The sequence below is a fragment of the Heptranchias perlo genome, chromosome 15, assembly GCF_035084215.1.
Source record: "Heptranchias perlo isolate sHepPer1 chromosome 15, sHepPer1.hap1, whole genome shotgun sequence".
Lineage (NCBI taxonomy): Eukaryota > Metazoa > Chordata > Chondrichthyes > Hexanchiformes > Hexanchidae > Heptranchias > Heptranchias perlo.
In genome coordinates, this window is record NC_090339.1 from 30,435,977 (window position 1) to 30,454,947 (window position 18,971).

Here is an 18,971-nt window from a genome sequence, read left to right on the forward strand (position 1 = left end):
AACTATGCTATTTGCCTCAACTACTCCTTGTGGTAGCGCATTCCATATTCTTACCACTCTTTGGGTAAAGAAGTTTCTCCTGAATTCCATATTGGATTTATTAGCGACTATTTTATATTTATGACCTCTAGTTTTGGACTCATCCATAAGTGGAAACATTTTCTCTACGTCTACCCTATCAAACCCTTTCATTATCTTAAAGACCCCTATCTAGAGAAAAGAGCCCCAGCCTGTTCAGCCTTTCCTGATAAGGATATCCTCTCAGTTCTGGTATCATCCTTGTGAATCTTTTTTGCACCCTCTCCAATGGCTCTCTATCCTTTCTATAAAATGGAGACCAGAACTGTGCACAGTACGCCAAGTGTGGTCTAACTAAGATTCTACACAAGTTTAACATAACTTCTTTGCTTTTCAATTCTATCCCTCCAGAAATGATTTGCCTTTTTTATGGCCTCATTATCCTGCATCACTACTTTTAGTGATTTGTGAATCTGTACCCCAGAACCATTTGCTCTTCTACCCCATTTAAACTCTTATTATCCAAGTAGTATGCAGCCTCCTTATTCTTCCTACCAAAATGCACTATATTGAAATTCATTTGCCAATTACACGCCCATTCTGCAAGTTTATCAATGTCTCCTTGCATTTTGACGCATTCTTCCTTTGTATTAACAACACACCCCAATTTGATGTAGTCCGCAAATTTTGAAATTGTATTTCCGATTCCCAAATCCAAATCATTAATGTAAATTGTGAACAACAGTGGTCCCAGCACGGATTCCTGTGGAACGCCACTTCCCACCTTTTGCCAGTCTGAATAGCTACCCTTAACCCCTACTCTCAGTTTTCTGTTTTGTAGCCAGCTTGCTATCCATTCTGCTACCTGTTACCTGACTCCTCATGCTCTGACCTTAGCCATGAGTCTACAATGCAGTACCTTACTGAAGGCCTTTTGAAAATCCAAATATATTACATCTACTGCATTACCCTCGTCTACTCTTTCTGTTACTTATTCAAAGAATTCAATAAGGTTGGTCAAGCATGACTTTCCCTTCTGAAATCCGTACTGACTAATCTTTATTATATTTTCGGTTTCTAGATATTTTTCTATTACATCTTTTAGTACAGATTTCATCATTTTTCCTACCACCGACATTAAGCTAACTGGTCTACAGTTCCCTGGACTTGTTCTATCTCCCTTTTTAAATACAGGAATAACGTCAGTCCTCTGGCACTATTCCCTTTTTCTAATGAATTTTTTTAAGTGTGTAACAGTGCCTCTGCTATCTCCTCCCCAACTTCTTTTAATATTCGCAGATGCAATCGATCCAGACCAGAGGTTTTATCCTCTCTAAATTTGATGTGTCTGTAGAATACTTTACTATTTCATTTTATATTCCTTGATAATTTAATTCCATAGTTCCTCTTTGCTTTCCTAATTGTTTTTTTGACTTCTTTCGTCACCTTTTCGTATTCCCCTTTTGTCATCCTCTCCTTTATAGTCTATGTACTTAGAGTATGCTTTTTTCTGAGTTTCAATTTTATCCTCATCTCTTTGTCCATCCATGGTGTTTCATTATTGGCTAGTTTGTACTTGCTTTTTAGAGCAATATATTTCTCCTGAACTCTATTGATCACAGTTTTAAATATTTCCCACTTCTGTTCTATCTCTTTATCTGTCAAAATTTATTTCCAGTTAACCTTCCCTAGATCCATTCTCATCCCCCCACTATTAGTTTTTTCCAATCTATTACTTTGGTCTTTGAGAAAGACATAAGAAAGACGAGCATTATTTTAAACCTTATTAAATTATGATCGCTATTGCCTAGATGTTCCCCTATGCTTACTTCTTTTATCTGCTCTGGTTTATTTCCCATTACTAGGTCCAGCAGTGATTCCTCTCTTGTTGGGCTTCTCAAATACTGGGTAAGAAAGGAATCCCATACACACTGTAAAAACTCCATCCCCTTTTCTCCTTTCCCTGCCTCTTCTTGCCAGTTTATATGGGGGCAGTTGAAATCTCCCATGGTTATTGTTTAATGTTTTTTACTCATTTCATAGATTTGTCTATACGTTTCATCCTCCACTTCCCTTCCACTGTTAGGTGGTCTATAGAATATACCTATTAAAATGATCGATCCCTTCTTATCCTTTGTCTGAATTCATATGGATTCTGCTTCTATCTTAATGTTATTTATGTCCCTTTTTTCTATTGCCATTATGTTGTCTCTAATTAGTACAGCTACCCCACCCCCTCTTCCTTCAATATCCTTTCTAAATACATTATATCCTTTCTAAATACATTATATCCTCAATGTTTAACTGCCAGTCCTGTTCTTTATGTAGCCACGTTTCAGTTATCGCTAACACATCTGGCTCCACATCATAAATTATTGTCTCCAGTTCCCCCGTTTTGTTTCAGATGCTGTGCACATTGCTGCACAGGCAATTTAATTTGTTTTTAATAACTGTTCCCCTCACTTTATTTTTAAGTCATTTTGTACTTATGTTCTATAACTGTATTTGTTCCCTGACCATATATGTTGTCCTTACCCTTGTTAACTTCGGTCTGACCTTTACCCTCACTTCCTATTTCTTTTTTCTTCGATGTTATCCTCACCAGATCCTTACCCCCACCCCCACCCCCCCCCCGGTCTTATTAGTTTAAAGTCCTATCGACAGCCCTATTTATCCTTTCCGCTAGGACACTGGTCCCATTCCAATTCAGATGGAGCCCCTCCCAACGGTACAGCTCTTTCCTGTCCCAGTACTGGTGCCAGTGTCCCATGAAATTAGGAAACTCCGAAATTCTCTGAGAATAGGTCAATTGATTACTATTACCCAAGAACATTCCTAAAAACCAACACTCCTGTCCGTAAAGAAATTTGTCATAACTTTCTTCGTGACAATTTTAAACTAATGATCCATGTCACAACCAAAGGAAATTGTCTTTCCTTATTCACTATCAAAATCCTTCATAATTTTAAAAACCTCAATTAAATCTCCTCTTAGCCTTCTCTTCAGTGGAGATAGTTCTAGTTTCTCAAGTCTTTCCTCACAGCTATAGTTCCCCATTCTTAACATCAACCTGGTGAATCTACGCTGTATGCTCTCTATTGCATTAATGTCCTTTCAATAATGGGGTTCCAAAAACTTCACACAGTGCTCTAACTGTGGCCATCCAATGTTTTTTTTTACAAATTTATTATTTCTTTGTTCTTCTACTCTATGCCCCTGCTGCTGGCCTTTTTTATGGCTTTATCCACCAGTACTTGCACTTTCAGGGAACTATGTATTGGGCCCTTAGGTCTCTTTGCTTATTCACATCCTTCAGCATCTTTCCATTGAGTGCATACTCCCATTCCTTATTTTTCTCCCGAAGTGTATCACCTCACCCTTATCCATATTAAATTGCCTCTTCCACCTGTTTGCCCATTCTGCTAACCTGTCTATGTCTTCCTGAAGGCTTTTACAGCCCTCTTCACACACATATATATATATATATATATATATATATATATATGTATATGTAGATAGAACAAAAGTGGACCCAGCACTGACCCCTGGTTCACACACTTTCAACCTTCTCCAATCCGAATAACTCCTATTAACCATAATTCTTTGTTTCCTGACTGTCAACCAGCTTTGTGTCAATGCTAATATAAACGAAAAGCAAAAAAACTGCAGTGCTGGAAATCCGAAACAAAATCAGATAATGTTAGAAATACTCAGCAGGTGAGGCACTATCTGTAGAGAGAACAGATGAGTTAATCGTGGTGCATTTCAACTCCACTGCCTGGGTGGTAATCTAGCTGAGCAGATCTCCCGCCTATTGTAAAACCTACCTGATTTTTATCCCATTGAAATGGATGGGCAATCCGCTCCAACAGGTTACCGCCTAGGCAGTGAAACTGAAATTATCCCCAATGTTTCAGGTGTAGACCCTTCATCAAAACTCCAAGGAATTACAGATGAATCACATTTAAAAAGGAACAGATCACAGGGAAAGGAAAAACACACAAATAAAGAAGAGAGATGCCATAAAATGACCTGTAAAGTGCTTCAATGGAATACAGGAGATGATTAAATGGCTGAAGTGATATTAACATGAGACAATAAAAAGATGTTTATAAGGCGCAGAGAACGTGTGAATAGCTGAAGCAGTTCAGGGTGGGGGTTAAGGCAGGTAGAAATAAAAGCAGGAAAAAGTGGCAGAACAGAGCATGCTCTAGCAGCCCAGGAATCTGGGAGAAGGAAAAAATCTGGTCGACACGAAGGGTGCAGAGAGCCCCACCAGCACAGTCTGTGTGTTTTATACCTCTCTCTTCCCTTTGTTCTGTAACTTTTTAGTGCTGTTCATCTGTAATTTCCTCCATGGCAAAGCTACACTTGAAACGCTAATGTATCTCTTCTCTCTACAGATGCTGACCGACATGCTGAGTGTCTCCAGCATTTTCTGTCACTGTTTCTATCAATGTTACTACATTTCCTCTTATGTTCCATGAAACACAGAAAGTTAACATGCAGGTACAGCAAGCAATTAGAAAGGCAAATGGTATGTTGGCCCTTATTGCATGGGGGTTCGAGTACAAGAGTAAGGAAGTCTTGCTACAATTGTACAGGGCTTTGGTGAGACCATACCTGGAGTACTGTGTACAGTTTTGGGCTCCTTACCTAAGGAAGGATATACTTGCCTTAGAGGGGATGCAACAAAGGTTCACTAGACTGATTCTTGGGATGAGAGGGTTGTCTTATGAGGAGAGATTGAGTAGAATGAGCCTATACTCTCTGGAGTTTAGAAGAATGAGAGATGATCTCGTTGAAACATGTAAGATTTTGAGGGGGCTTGAGAGGGTAGATGTTGAGAGGCTGTTTCCCCTGGCTGGACAGTCTAGAACTAGGGGGCATAGTTTCAGGATAAGAAGTCAGCCATATAGGACTGAGATGAAGAGGAGTTTCTTCACTCAGAGGGTTGTGAATTTTCTATCCCAGAGGATGCTCAGTCGTTGAGTGTATTCAAGGCTGAGATCGATAAGATTTTTAGACTCTAGGGAAATCAAGGGATATGGGGATTGGGCAGGAAAGTAGAGTTGAGGTCGAAGATCAGCCATGATCTTACTGAATGGCGGAGCAGGCTCGTGTGGCCGTATGGCCTACTCCTGCTCCTATTTCTTATGTTCTTATGTTTTATTTACAAATTGGGTTTTCTCCCAATTTTTTATTTGTGATCACAGCAAACTGACGTTTGCTGCACCCCCTCTAAGGCAAGTATATCCTTCCTTAGGTAAGGAGTCCAAAACTGTACACAGTACTCCAGGTGTGGTCTCACCAAAGCCCTGTACAATTGCAGCAAGACTCCCTTACTCTTGTACTCCAACCCCCTTGCAATAAAAGCCAACATACATTTGCCTTCCTAATCACTTGCTGTACCTGCATGTTATGTTCCACGAAACACAGGAAGTTAAGAGGAAATGTAGTAACATTGATAGAAACAGTAACAGAAAATGCTGGAGACACTCAGCATGTTGGTCAGCATCTGTAGAGAGAAGAGATACATAGCGTTTCAAGTGTAGACCCTTCGCATGGAAGAAATTACAGATGAACAGCATTAAAAAAGTTACAGAACAAAGGGAAAAGAGAGAGGAATAAAACACACACAGACTGGCGTTTTTATAGGCAGACCCAGATCGCCTATAACCTGAAACTTAAACCATTATGGTACCGTGAATAGGAGTAAAGTACAATAAGATTAACAATTACTCTTTTACTGAAATATTTTGTACTGGAGGTTGCAAGGACTGCTCTCCTTTGCTTTTTGAAAGATGTCATGTTTGACTGTATCATTCAGGCTAAAACTTAATTATAGAAAAGCAAAAGAAATAAAATAGATAGTTTGCAATACTACTTTAAACTGTTTCCAAAACCAAAATAAAGTATTTCAAATCTTGAGAGTCCTTTTTAGAATCTTTCAACTGCGTCAGAAGAATGAGCGGACTTCTACTCCTGTCTCAAAATAAGGAAAGCCAGTGACATAATATCCAAGCAGACTTTTGACATCCCAGATCAAAACACTGGAAAGGCTTCTTTGAAAAAGTCCCAGTTTCTTTTTCAACAGGCAGATAATTAGAATATTAGTTATTTTTTTTTTATTCGTTCACGGGATGTGGGCGTCGCTGGCAAGGCCGGCATTTATTGCCCATCCCTAATTGCCCTCGAGAAGGTGGTGGTGAGCCGCTTTCTTGAACCGCTGCAGTCCGTGTGGTGACGGTTCTCCCACAGTGCTGTTAGGAAGGGAGTTCCAGGATTTTGACCCAGCGACAATGAAGGAACGGCGATATATTTCCAAGTCGGGATGGTGTGTGACTTGGAGGGGAACGTGCAGGTGGTGTTGTTCCCATGCGCCTGCTGCTCTTGTCCTTCTAGGTGGTAGAGGTCGTGGGTTTGGGAGGTGCTGTCGAAGAAGCCTTGGCGAGTTGCTGCAGTGCATCCTGTGGATGGTGCACACTGCAGCAACTCGCCACTTTAGTCGGTTAAACCCGAACTTGATTGTGGCAATCAAAGGCAAGTTGCATCTACTTCCACAGTAGAAAATTGCATACATTTCAACAACTAAAAGGTACTAGCCAAACAAACTTGATCTGACTTGATTCTCATTAACAGAGTTGGGCCACTTCCTCTTGACCATCCCCAGATAGTATTTGTCTCACAAAGATAATAGAATTATTTTCAGAATGTAGCTAATAGGGTTTCATCTTAAATTCACACTATAATGGCCTATTTAAAATTTCGTATGAAAATAATATATTTCACAGTTTAAAACTCTACTTCGGTCACAGGATAGGTGAATGAGCAGTATGTTGGAACTATCTATGGAACTACTGGTCACCCCAAAAATTCTCTCTCAGGTCAGGAGATCAATAAATTTAATAGCCTTTCAACCACAATCACCAGATAGGGAAGATTACTTGCATTCTTTTTGCGAACAAATACTTCAGGGATCCTGAAAACAAGGATCAGTGGCCACTAAACTCATATGGTAAAGCAGCAGGATGTACATTGACGAAAGGCAGGAAAGGCCTCATGGCTTCCTCAGAAACGATGAGGTCAACTTCAGTATTTTTGATGATAAAGCTAAGCTATTTGACAAAAAATTCTGCTATCCAATGGAGAGTTCACCACACCTCTTAGAAAAGGGCATCAACAATGTGTGGCAAGTGCACAAGCTAAGCCCAATTTGTCTGAGGAGGACCTTCCTTCAATAAAAAGAATTATGATGGTAAGTCTTTTTGATTAATGCAACTGGTAGAACATCGCAATGACAGAACTATTCAAAACAACTTTAACTGATAGTTTTTCCTCTATTCATGAACAATTTATATAATTTTTTCTTCATATATACTGTATGTTTTATACACATGATGATGAGTGGTTGACCATGGCACATTGAGTTATCTGGTCAGCATGAGCTGATACTGCTCATATTGCATGGCTACCCTAAAACCACCAGAAGGTAAGATGATTCCAAATTTCTTCTGACAAAATTTACACTATGACACAGAATCAACATTGAATACAACGAATAGATTCTGAAAAATGCCAGTTACAGAATACAGAAAGCAACAGAGATGTTCTAAATTTTTCACATCTCTGAAAACTCCAGTTCCAACCTTTTGAAACTGGTATAACATAACATCACTAAAATATTCCAGTGTTTCACAAAATTAAAGCTGTAAGATAAAAGAAGCAGCAGCATCTGCATCAACACAGTTCACATATCAATTTAGCAGTAAATATGTATTTCAGATAATTTGAAAGCAACGGGAGAATTTGGGAAAGCATAAGTTTAAAAATTGTCTGTCTTTCACAGCTAATGTTTGCTAAACTTTCAATTTATGTAATCCATAAGATCAGTACAAAATGTTAGCTTCATGACTTGGTGGGGCATAGCAATAATCATAATTTACTTAATTTTCACGGTATGTGAAAATTGCCTAGTTTATTTGCCTCATCTTTCTCCCCATCTCTCTCGAAGGCATAAGCAGGGTCTATGGTACCTTTCCCAATTAGTTATACATGTCTGCGCCTGAACAATCAGTTACAGCAGGTTATTTGAACATAGAAGACATCCAATCCTGTCCTCGCCTGAGGTCTATAAGTGCATATTTTCCAGCAGGATTCACTGGATAATAATCAAAAGTTGGAACCTTGGGCGATTTGTTTTCCTGCCTTAGCCAACTGGGCTGAAGCCATCGATAGTGTCCACACTGTTGCCCTGGCTGTGATCACCTAAGTCAGCACATAGAGTTTCAAACCTGAATCCTTCTATCCTGTTTGGCTTAGTGCTGCACCAAACAGTGTCTTTACCCACTAGACTGACTGGGGAACCAAAATTCCCCTTTTAAAATTATGTACTCCTGTAATCTGGAGCCCTTGGGATTTAAAATCATACACACGTGCAGACACACACATCCACCCCCAGCATTACTAAAATTGTACATCAGAGAAACGATATCACATTCTATACTATATTTAGCTCATTATTCATAAAGAAAATTGTGTTTCACCTTATGCTATGGGAAGTAACTATTAAGGTGTTTTCCATGCAAAATAGTTGCCCTGTGGAAAGAAAGAATATTGTCGTGTAAGTTGCTTACAAACCTCAGTTGACGACAGCTTTAATTAGCATCAAAACCTCACATATAAAATAGAAAACAGCTATTGGTCCAGGGGTGTCATAATAACCTAATATATTTAGCAACACATTAATCCCATGATAATTACAGGACACTATAAAAATAGTTCAATCACCCCTCATTTTTATGATTTGTTGCTTTTTACAGAAACCAGGATTAACTTCAAATGTCTGCTCTTCTACAGAAAGCAGACTAGTTCGACTCCATTCCCTAATACCATCAAGTACCACTCCACATCCCTCCAACCAAATTCCATCACAAATTATTTTTTGCACTTTAATTATTAAAGCCAAACATAAAATACCAGGATTTTCAACAACTCAGACTGAAAATAAAATTTCAACCACCAGCTCATGCACACGGTAAATGTTCAACCAGCACTTAATCATCACAACTCATGAGCGATGGGTCATTTGAGAGGAAATGGTTTTGAACAAAATCCCAATTTTACTATATAAAAACCTAACCAAAGAGAAAATACTTCAGGAAAAAGACAGTACAAATAGAATCAGACGTAACTTACATAACGAAAAACAGTAGGTCATTAAAATATAGGTGTTTTACCATGACCAGGGCTACAGTCTTATGGTGACCAATTCAAATTCCATTTTCATTACATAGGATTCTGGGGTTCAGACAATGTTTTGAAGATAGTATTCTGTGATTTCATCCGTTTTTCCATGAAAATGTAGCCTTGACCATAATGCACAAATAAATATAGAACTATAAAAGTTTACACCGCAGAAGGAGGCCATTTGCCCATTATATCTGTGAAGCCTCTTTACTAGAGCAGTCCAAAACTAATTGCACTGCCCTGCTCTGCTCTCTCCCAATAGCCCTGTATCTTCCTCTGTTTCCTATATTTATCCAATTTTTCCTTAAGAAGATGCAACAGTGCCTGCCTCAACCACTCCCTGTAGCAAAGCATTCCATGCCCCAACAATCCACCACATAAGGAAATTTCTCCTAACCTCTCCCCTATTCCAGATCCCAAACTCCAAATTACTGGTCTCCAAGCCATGGTTTCTCTTCTCTCTCTCCTCAATCCTGCCATCCCCCCTCCCTTTCTACCACCAGTACATCTTTCTCCCTGCCCCAGCATCCCCCATCCCTTACTGCCATCCCTTTATATCTCAAGACTCCAATACCCACACCTACTCTCCATCAAGTTTTCTCCTCCATGACTGTCTCTTCCTCAGTTTCGATATCTCCTGTATCATCTCCTCCCTTAACCCAATATCCCAGCCCCTCCACTATGATTTATTCTCTATCCCTTAGCCTGTATTCTCGGATCCCTCACTCCTTTCTCCAACAGTTGCTCTTCTATTCTTGGTCCTATCCCAGCTCTCCCCTTATGCCAGCCCCACCCCTCTCTCCCTTTAGGCCCTCATCCTACTCCAGTCCCACTCTCCCTATCTCCTATCACTGTCTCAACCTTCCCCCATCATGCCTCAGACACTGGCACCCCATCATCTTTCAGTCTCCAAAGCCATCCTTCTCATTCAAGCCTCACTGTTAGATATCCTTTTTCCTCACTCCTGAGCAGTCCCGCTTTCTCAAACTTCCCTCTTCCAGGCACGCTCATCCTTCAGTACCAATCCTTTTATTCCTCACTTCTAGTTCTACTCCCCCTTTAATCCCAGTTCTCCCTCTCTCATGACTGAGTCCAGATCCCTCAACCTCCATCACGCTCTAATTTCATGGTCCCCGAGCACCACCCCTTAGTCCTGGTTTCTTCTCCCTCACGCCCCCTTTATCCCAGTTCCCACTCCCCATACCCACCCCTCATCACCTAGTCCCAGTCAGTCCCCACTTTCTCTTTCTTCACTCCCCGATCCTCAGCTCTTGTCCCTGCTATCTCCTCTCCCTCCAACACCGTTACATTTTTGGGTTTGTACTCTAGATATTTATCTTGGGTTCAGCATCTTGTAGGTGAGCCCTCACGCTCGAGGATTCAGTGTGTCTTTACCTGTCCAATGTCTAGGTAATTTGCTGCAAACCCAGGAATCAAACGGAAAACCCATAATACTAAATTTCAGCTACTGGTTATATCAGGCACTCTCACGTGACTTTCCATGACTTTGGAAGGTGATAGAATAAAAACTTCACTAGAACTGTGTTAGGCTATAAACTGTAAAACAGATTTACTAACTAGTAGATGGATAAATGAACAGAAGCAATGACACACTATAGATTTCCAGACGTTACAGGCTTAACTATGTGTCCTCGGAAGATAGAAGATAACAAAAAATTGCTGTTAAATGTCAATGTAAACCAGACAGGGCACAGGATCCCTGAATATTAACCTTAATACATTAGTTTGCAGCTGACTGACCAATAAATCTTTCTGGCTTATCTATCTCTCTGTGATGGAATCAGACAGACTTTCCAGTTTAAATAGGACAGGCTACAGGCTGAGAAATAATTCTCAAACAGTGACCGGGACTAACTAAATTTAAATATGTGTTCCTCAAAAGGAGATGCTAATCAAACATATATACAAACAAAATACAGAAGATGTTTGTATTTGAATTAAATGGCTAAAGCCATCCCTCAGACACAAGGGGCCTGAAATTCCTTGGGTGTCTGCCAGAGACCCAGTTACGTCATGTCTCTGCCATTTCTTGAAGTTTCCGTAGTGCCTTGGAGTTTCTACAGTGAATTTCCATCTGCCCCTTACAAGGCAAATAACAGGGCAGGGGTGGAGACTCCTAAGCTGGATGTTCCCACTCCTGGTCTTGGAAGGGGACCTGGCATTGCAACTGTATGCCCAATGAGGTGAGGCGTACTAGCCTCCAGAAGAGCTTGGGCCTCTGATAACGGAAGTATTTTAAAAACAAATGTCATTGATTGGCAGGGGCTGATCGGTGCAGTGCTGAAGTTGAGGGGGAGGGCGGGGGGGGGGGGGGGGGAGGCCTGGGCAGCGCTTTCCACCAAGGGTGGGTGAGTTTCCATTGACATGGGCAGGTGGGCACCAGCGATGCACCTGAAGTGGTGCTTGTGCTCGCCTGCCCGTGCTAAAGAGATGACCTCCCAGTGACCCCTCAAACTCTAGCACCGTCAGCACTGGAAGGCACTGCTTTGCCCAACCTTGGTACAACCTCTGAGATCATGATCAGAGCAAATTTACAACTAACCAATCCAGGGCTATAGTGTCAAAACAAGCTGGGTCATTTTTTGTGAATGAACCTTTTTTTTTAAACCACATATGTATTGTGACAGAAAGAAAGAAGCCAATACCATGATACATTAAAGATAAAAATGCTTAATTTTTGTCACATTCCCCTTTCATTTCCCTCCCCTTCCTCTTTGGAGTCTATTCCCAAATTCTAGTAGGTCAGTATTTAAGTGGGTTTGCCTTGCTTTGAATTTTTTTTTTTACAGTTTATGGTAACTGATTATACCACAGATTTTTTTTGATCTCCAATAAAATAGGACAGTTAATGATACCATAGGATGCCATTCAGTGCTGTTAGATTAAAAATACTCCTGGTCATTCTGTATTACTTAGCCAATGTTACAGCTGATTGTTGCAGACGGTCATATTTTTGATCTTGCAGTGCAATAACTGTCCCTGTGAATTTATTTTTACTATTACTATAAGTGTTTTAAAAAATATATATAGAAACTTTGCTTACTTTTGACTGTTTTCAAGATGAGAACCACCCAAAATTTAAATGAAATCAGTTTGCCAGGTTTGATTTGTGAGAGTGAAATTATGCTCATCACCTATCTCAATTACAAATATAATGATTGATGACAGTAATTCCTCTAATCAGAGAGCCACCGAATGCAGGATATCGTGTCACCTTAGTGAAGAATAAATTGGTGTAGATCGGCATACATACAGCTAAACGAACAATTCTTTAATTGTTCATTAGTGCTATTATTCATTTTCGCAAGTTAAAACCTTGCTGCAATCAAGCAATTTATAATATGGTGCTCCTGTTAAGGAACTGGAGTAGTACAACAAGTTAGAATACTATTCTTTCACTTCAGACACCAAATAGAAGTTCAACCCAAATGATACAATGCTCTCTTCTCTGAAATGGTAGGGCTAAGTATTCCAGGTTCAAAATTGTGCATTTTTCTTTGCCTATGGGGCTAAGGTTGAAATTCAACCCTGATACATGAAATTAAAGTCTTCTCGCTCTGCTGGCTAGTAAGGATTCAAGTAAAATTAATTTAGGCAATATTAAATCATAATGGAACAGTGCAAAACTGCTTAGAATTTAATAACCTCACCAAGCGACGCAAGGATAGGCAGAGTTGCAAAAAATAACTCATGGTAAATTTCTGAGGCTAATATTGAACCACACCATTAGAGCAATAAAAGGTAATGTAAGGTGCCCTGCATTATATACAGGCTACCCCTGAGTTGAGACAGCTTGATCACGAGACGCAAAGAAATTTGTGCAATTTATAAATATTATTTTCTATCACCTTACATATATATCGTGCACAGGCAAAAATGACAATAGTATAATTATATTACAGTCACACCCCCATTTCAGGTCAATGACTACATGACGTCGTTGGTACTTAGAAATATTCTAGTATTTGAAGTAACCAAAATGGAAAAAGTCAAAATCTGTTCAGGAAAAGCAGCCCACTTGTCCTTAGCAAAACTTTCACTATCACCCATCCCTGTCTCATTCACCCTGGTATGGCCCCCATCTTCACTCCCTCAAGTTGAAAGGTCACAAACCAAAGTGCACCTGGTGCATAACTGGCTTAGCCATCCATCACTAGACCTGGCTCGACCACATCAAGTTAAACCAGGCCTCGCCTCTCCTCTGCCAATAATCGCTCACTACTCTATGATCATCCTGGAGAGCAAAAATAACTCAAGACTCCTATTCTATACTACCAATTGCCTCCCTACCCTGCCCCCTCTACCCTCACCTCTAACAAGTGTGAGGCGCTCATAGATTTTAGTCACCAAGACAGACACCATCTGCTGTCTCTTCTGCTTCCCCGTTTTCCCTTACCCATTAAAGCAAACCTCCATCCTATCCCCTTCGACCTTAGCCCTGAGCCCATGTCTCTCTATAGTTTCTCTCCTATCTACCCCCATGTCCTTTCCAAGTTATCTCATCCACGAGACCTAACTCCTGCTCTCTCAACCACCAAACTTCCCTTCCTTGCCACTATGCATGCTGCTTTAAACAGTTCCCCCTCTTCAGGCACTATGACTCTCCCGTTCAAAACCACCGTCATCACACCCTGCTCAAAATCCCACCCTCAACCCCTTCTGTCCAACTCCAACCTCCCTTTCCCCAACAAAATCCTTGAATGTGTTTTCACCTCCCCGATCCGTGCCGATTAACATTGTCAGCCTCTGCCTCAGTCCACCTGCTACTGAAACCTTCACCCATGCCTTTATCATCTCCAGATTTGATTATTCCAATGCTCTGTGGTCAGTCTCCCATTCTCCACCCTCCATAAACTCCAGCTCATCCAAAACTCTGCTGCCGAAATCCTATCCCACACCAAGTCCCACTACCCATCATTCCTGTCCTTGATGACCTACTTTGGCTCCTGGTCCCGAACATCTCAAATTTAAAATTTTCATCCTCGTATTTAAATCTTTTCATGGCCTTACTTCTCCCTTTCTCTGTAACCTCTTCTAGCACTACAACCGTCCCGTCACCCCCACTGCCGTTCCTCTGATTCTGGCCTCTTGTGCACCCATCTCACTTCACCGTACCATCAGCAGACTTGCCTTCAGCTGTTTGGGCCTCATGGTTTGGAATTGCCTCCCTAAAACCCTCCACCTCCATTAAGTTCCTCCTTAAAACCCACTTCTTTGACCACACTTTTGGTCACCTCTCCTGATCTCCCCACCTTTGGCTCAGTATCAGTTGTTTCTTACACCTCTGTGAAGTGCCTTGAGATATTTCCCTACATTAACACTGCTATATAAATATAACTTATTGTTTCTGGAAAGAGAAAAAGATTGAGAGATATGACGAAAAGGTAGGTAGAGGTTGGACTGAGATCAGGCAGAAAGGATTGGCTTTGTTGGGTCCTACAGCCTTTTCCTGTTCCTATACATTATGTTTTTCAGCTGCAATTCAGTAAATTTGCACATGTAATGTGGATAGGTGGGTTCATTCAGATAATACTCTTCATTCATTTCTTCGGAGTATCACTCACCTATCTTCCTTAATGCCACACATCCGGATTCGGTCAGAGTTTGTCCAGTCGTGAACGCCGTTGTACAGCGAGGCTGTGGCAAGCATGACAGGTGAAGACCGATGACAGTAGTTGCACTCCTTCACTGCTCCAACCTGAATGACAAAAGATAACCATTAGCGATGAGAAAGATATCTAATACATTCTTGCTCCAAAGCCTGATGTACAACACTGAGATATTACTATTCTGAATTGATGCTTTTTTTGGCAGATCAACAAAGCAGGGTCTGACTGTCAAAATTCCTACAACCTGAAACTACCGTACAGGTCTGATGAAGACCATGTGACTACTTAGTTCCTTACACTTAACATACATCAACAGGAGGAACAGAGTATTAGTGTGCAATACATTATTTCCATTGGTCCAAACTTCAGAAGAACATTTACTACGAGTCTGAATCCAAAAATAGAACGTACTAGACCAGCAATATTTGCAGTCTGATTAATAACAAACACTTACAATTTTATGGAAGGTTCACAATGTATAGTGTGCTAGGTATATTCAGATAAAGTGTGAAAACAGAGTCACTATTGAAATTCAAGAGCATTCTGAAAGTCAACACATGAAGTGGGAGTGGGACTAGCTGGATTGCTCTTGGAGAGCTGGCACAGACTCGATGGGTCGAATGGCCTCCTTCGGTTCTATAACCATTCTATGAAAATGTGCAATTGGAACTCACACTCTGGAGTCTGGAAGTTTACATAGGAGCTCTCCATTATGATACGAATGAGAGTTTTAAAAAAATGCAACACATTTTCATCGATACCAGTAGATCTCCCTGGTGTTGCTCATGATGAGTTGGTAGATTCGCTGTTTTATAAATAGGGGTGTTTATGACATGTAGGGGACAGCACCGTGGCCACTGAAATAGCCAAAAAGTCAAATTCCATTTTTATTAAATGGTATTCTAGGATTTTGTTTATCTATATTTTTTATCCCTTACTATTTAAAGAATTGAGAATACAGGGTTAAATGCACCAAATGGACGTAGATATTTGGGGTAGAATTTCCGTGAGAATTCCCCGATCACCCGCCTTAACTTAAGTCAGTGAGCACAAGTATCCAGCAAGACTTCCATATAGTGTACAGCACAGAAACAGGCCATTCAGTCCTACAAGTCCATGCCTGTACAACTCAGCAGTAAGCAGTCATCTCTTAGGTACATGTCACCTAAGAGGTGACTGCCTGTTTGTCATGGACAATCAGCATTCACATCCAGCCTCTGTGTTGGCTGGCAAAAATAATCAAGAATTTAAACTTCTCGCACTGTACTGAGATTACCAATAAGCCACAACTGCTCAGTTATAATGGATCTGCTCTTCTCCTGGTATCAAGCTTGGCTCCTAACTAATATTTCACAAGAAGATTGAACTTTACTGCATGGTGACCGGAAACAATGTTGAATGAAAGCAGCCTGACTACCTGTATTAATTTATAAAATAATCTTGATACCTGAGGCTAGGAGGGAGGGAAGGGAGGGGAGGGGGGGGGGGCAAGTGGAGAAGCAGAGATTTCTATCCCGTGAGAGTTTGCACGATCAAGAATGTCTGTCCACAGCACAGAAGAGTTTCCTCAAGCAAAACAGCTGCCATTAGGAACTTGGAGGTGCATTGGGGGGTGGGGGTGGGGGGGGAATGAACTGGCAGGGTGGAAGGAGATGAAGATTGCCACCATGAACTGAGTTAGAGAAGAAGAAGAGTGTCTCTGAACTGGGTTGCGGGGGGAGGGGGAAGAAAAGTGCAGTGAAAACTACAGAAGCAATCAGATTTAGCAACACAGAGTACCAATGCATATCCAGAATAATCCTCAATTTCTCCACAAGAAGTGGGGAAATATTCTTGCAATTCTAGCTACGATCCACTAAACAAATGATGTAATATTGCAGGCTTAAATTATGAAATGCCTGTGCTTCCCTGCACTAGTATAAGTACATGTTGTAAATTTATATTCCGAGCTGCTTTTGAGCTATCAACCTTTTGAGACTGTGTCAACGTCTGCCGGTTTTCCAGCTTGACATGTAGGCTCCATTCTTTACATTAAGTTTCCTTTAGTTGTTTGCCAAAATTACTTTGCCACCTTCTTTGTCAACCTTCTTCTTAATTGTAAACAATTTTACAACACCAAGTTATAGTCCAGCAATTTTATTTTAAATTCACAAGCTTTCGGAGGCTACCTCCTTCCTCAGGTGAACGATGTGGAAATTTCCACATCGTTCACCTGAGGAAGGAGGTAGCCTCCGAAAGCTTGTGAATTTAAAATAAAATTGCTGGACTATAACTTGGTGTTGTAAAATTGTTTACAATTGTCAACCCCAGTCCATCACCGGCATCTCCACAACCTTCTTCTTAGTAACTAGTGCTTTGAAATCAACCAGCATGTGTGGAAGGCATGATCTGAAGGGTGAAGGAAAACACCTTTTCAGAGTAATTTTACTCATGAAGCAAGATCCTTCACACAAACCCAGAATCCACCTGATCAATCCTTCTCAGGAAACTGATGTTATATTGAGGAAAAAAGCATTTTCGGGCAAATACCAATCTAGCTCATGAGTGCTGACCAAGTTTTCTTTTGAACAACTCACACCTTCAAAGGGATAAAGTCACCATTATGTTTATAGAACATGTTTCAGCTATCAGGAATCACTACGATAAATAGCTTCTCCATGTTACACCCTCCAGTGAATATATGACAGTAATTGTTGTGCAATGATAACACCACAACAGCCATCACAGTCTTCAAGTGATGCAATTGCTGCCCTATCTTTAGCTTTCGTTAGCACAAGGCTGTAATTTGAACTCATGGCTTACGATATCGCTTGAAATTCATGTTTAACATACAGCCTTATCACTGACTTAATAATCTCATAAAATAAATAATAGGCTAATTTAATAAATTAGCTCCAACACACATGCAAGAGCACTACTTGTTGAAGTCTCAGCCAAAGAGCAGAGTCTTCACACCAACCTTTCCGTAGTCCAAATGAAATTCTTGCTCCTTTCACAGCAAGCCATCACATCATAATCATGAGCCTCAATGTAAGCCCCGAAGCTGTTCCCCATTGTCCTACAAGATAACCAAATGCCAAGCAATCCTTGCATCAATAATTCTAGTGATCTATTACAACTATTTGCAAAACTTTACTCTGTTTATTCACTGTGTATACCTCTTTTGACCGTGCAAACTTTTCTTTGCCCACATTCAAACACTTCTTCTATGTACCACCTGAGGTCTGGGATCTAAGATGTACACAGCTGCTGCTAGGCATCAGGAACTTCTTGGGATGGAAATGGCTCTGCTCTCGGGGCCTCTGCGTTCTGGGATGGACAAGGGACAGGCTGACTCTTTGTCATGGGCTGCTTGGCAGCATGGTCCTGCAAAGTTGAAGGTTTCTGTGGGGAGCTAATGGAAAACTCCTTGATACTGCCAGAAAGCAGCCTCATTGGCATGTATAACAGTTATTCCACTGCTACTGGGAACTTTCCATTGCAGTTGATGTAGATGTCTGCAAATGGTCTTCAAAGACCTGCAGTTCTTCATTCAATGCCTCCACATTGAATTGACTGATCGTCCTGGTTCTCTTGTGTAGCAGAGGAAGGTTTTGCAGATGTTCCAGCAGCTGCCACTTTCTCCTTGGCCCTGATGTTGAAAGAGCTGGCACACAAGACTGGTGAAGTAGAAAAATACCACAACAGCTCCCAGCATACTGGGAATTCATATGTAAGAAGCTGTGCATATCATTACAAATGATGCAGAATTAACAGCACTGAAACAGGCCATTCAGCCCGACTAGCCTATGCCAGTGTTTATACTCCTCACGAACCTCCTCCCAGTCTAATTACCTCTTCCGACCCTTCTCCCATAACCCTCTATTCCCTTTTCCCTCATGCATGCATCAAGTCTTCCCTTAAACATTTTTTAAAAGAGCAGTTTGTTTTAAGTAGATATCTGAGTAGTTTATTTGATTTAAACTGTCAATACAGAACTATAAAACACAAGCGTTTCAGTTCAATTGTTTTCAACACCTTTATCTCTTATGAATGGCTAGATGACACGGTTTGTGTTAACAGATCACAACTCCT

General features: G+C 40.8%; 1 protein-coding gene across 3 annotated transcripts in view; it reads right to left on the reverse strand.

Moving 5' to 3' along the window:
* The window catches only part of LOC137332955 (BCL-6 corepressor-like protein 1), a 152,555-nt gene that overhangs the window by 83,864 nt on the left and 49,720 nt on the right, over window positions 1–18,971 (reverse strand). For all 3 annotated transcript variants that reach the window (XR_010965766.1, XM_067997003.1, XM_067997002.1), the window contains exon 2: window positions 14,853–14,986. Coding sequence is in view for 2 of the 3 variants with exons in the window: in XM_067997003.1 (XP_067853104.1) it covers window positions 14,853–14,938 (86 nt within the window). In the remaining variant the exon portion in view is untranslated. The remainder of the gene's footprint in view (window positions 1–14,852; window positions 14,987–18,971) is intronic.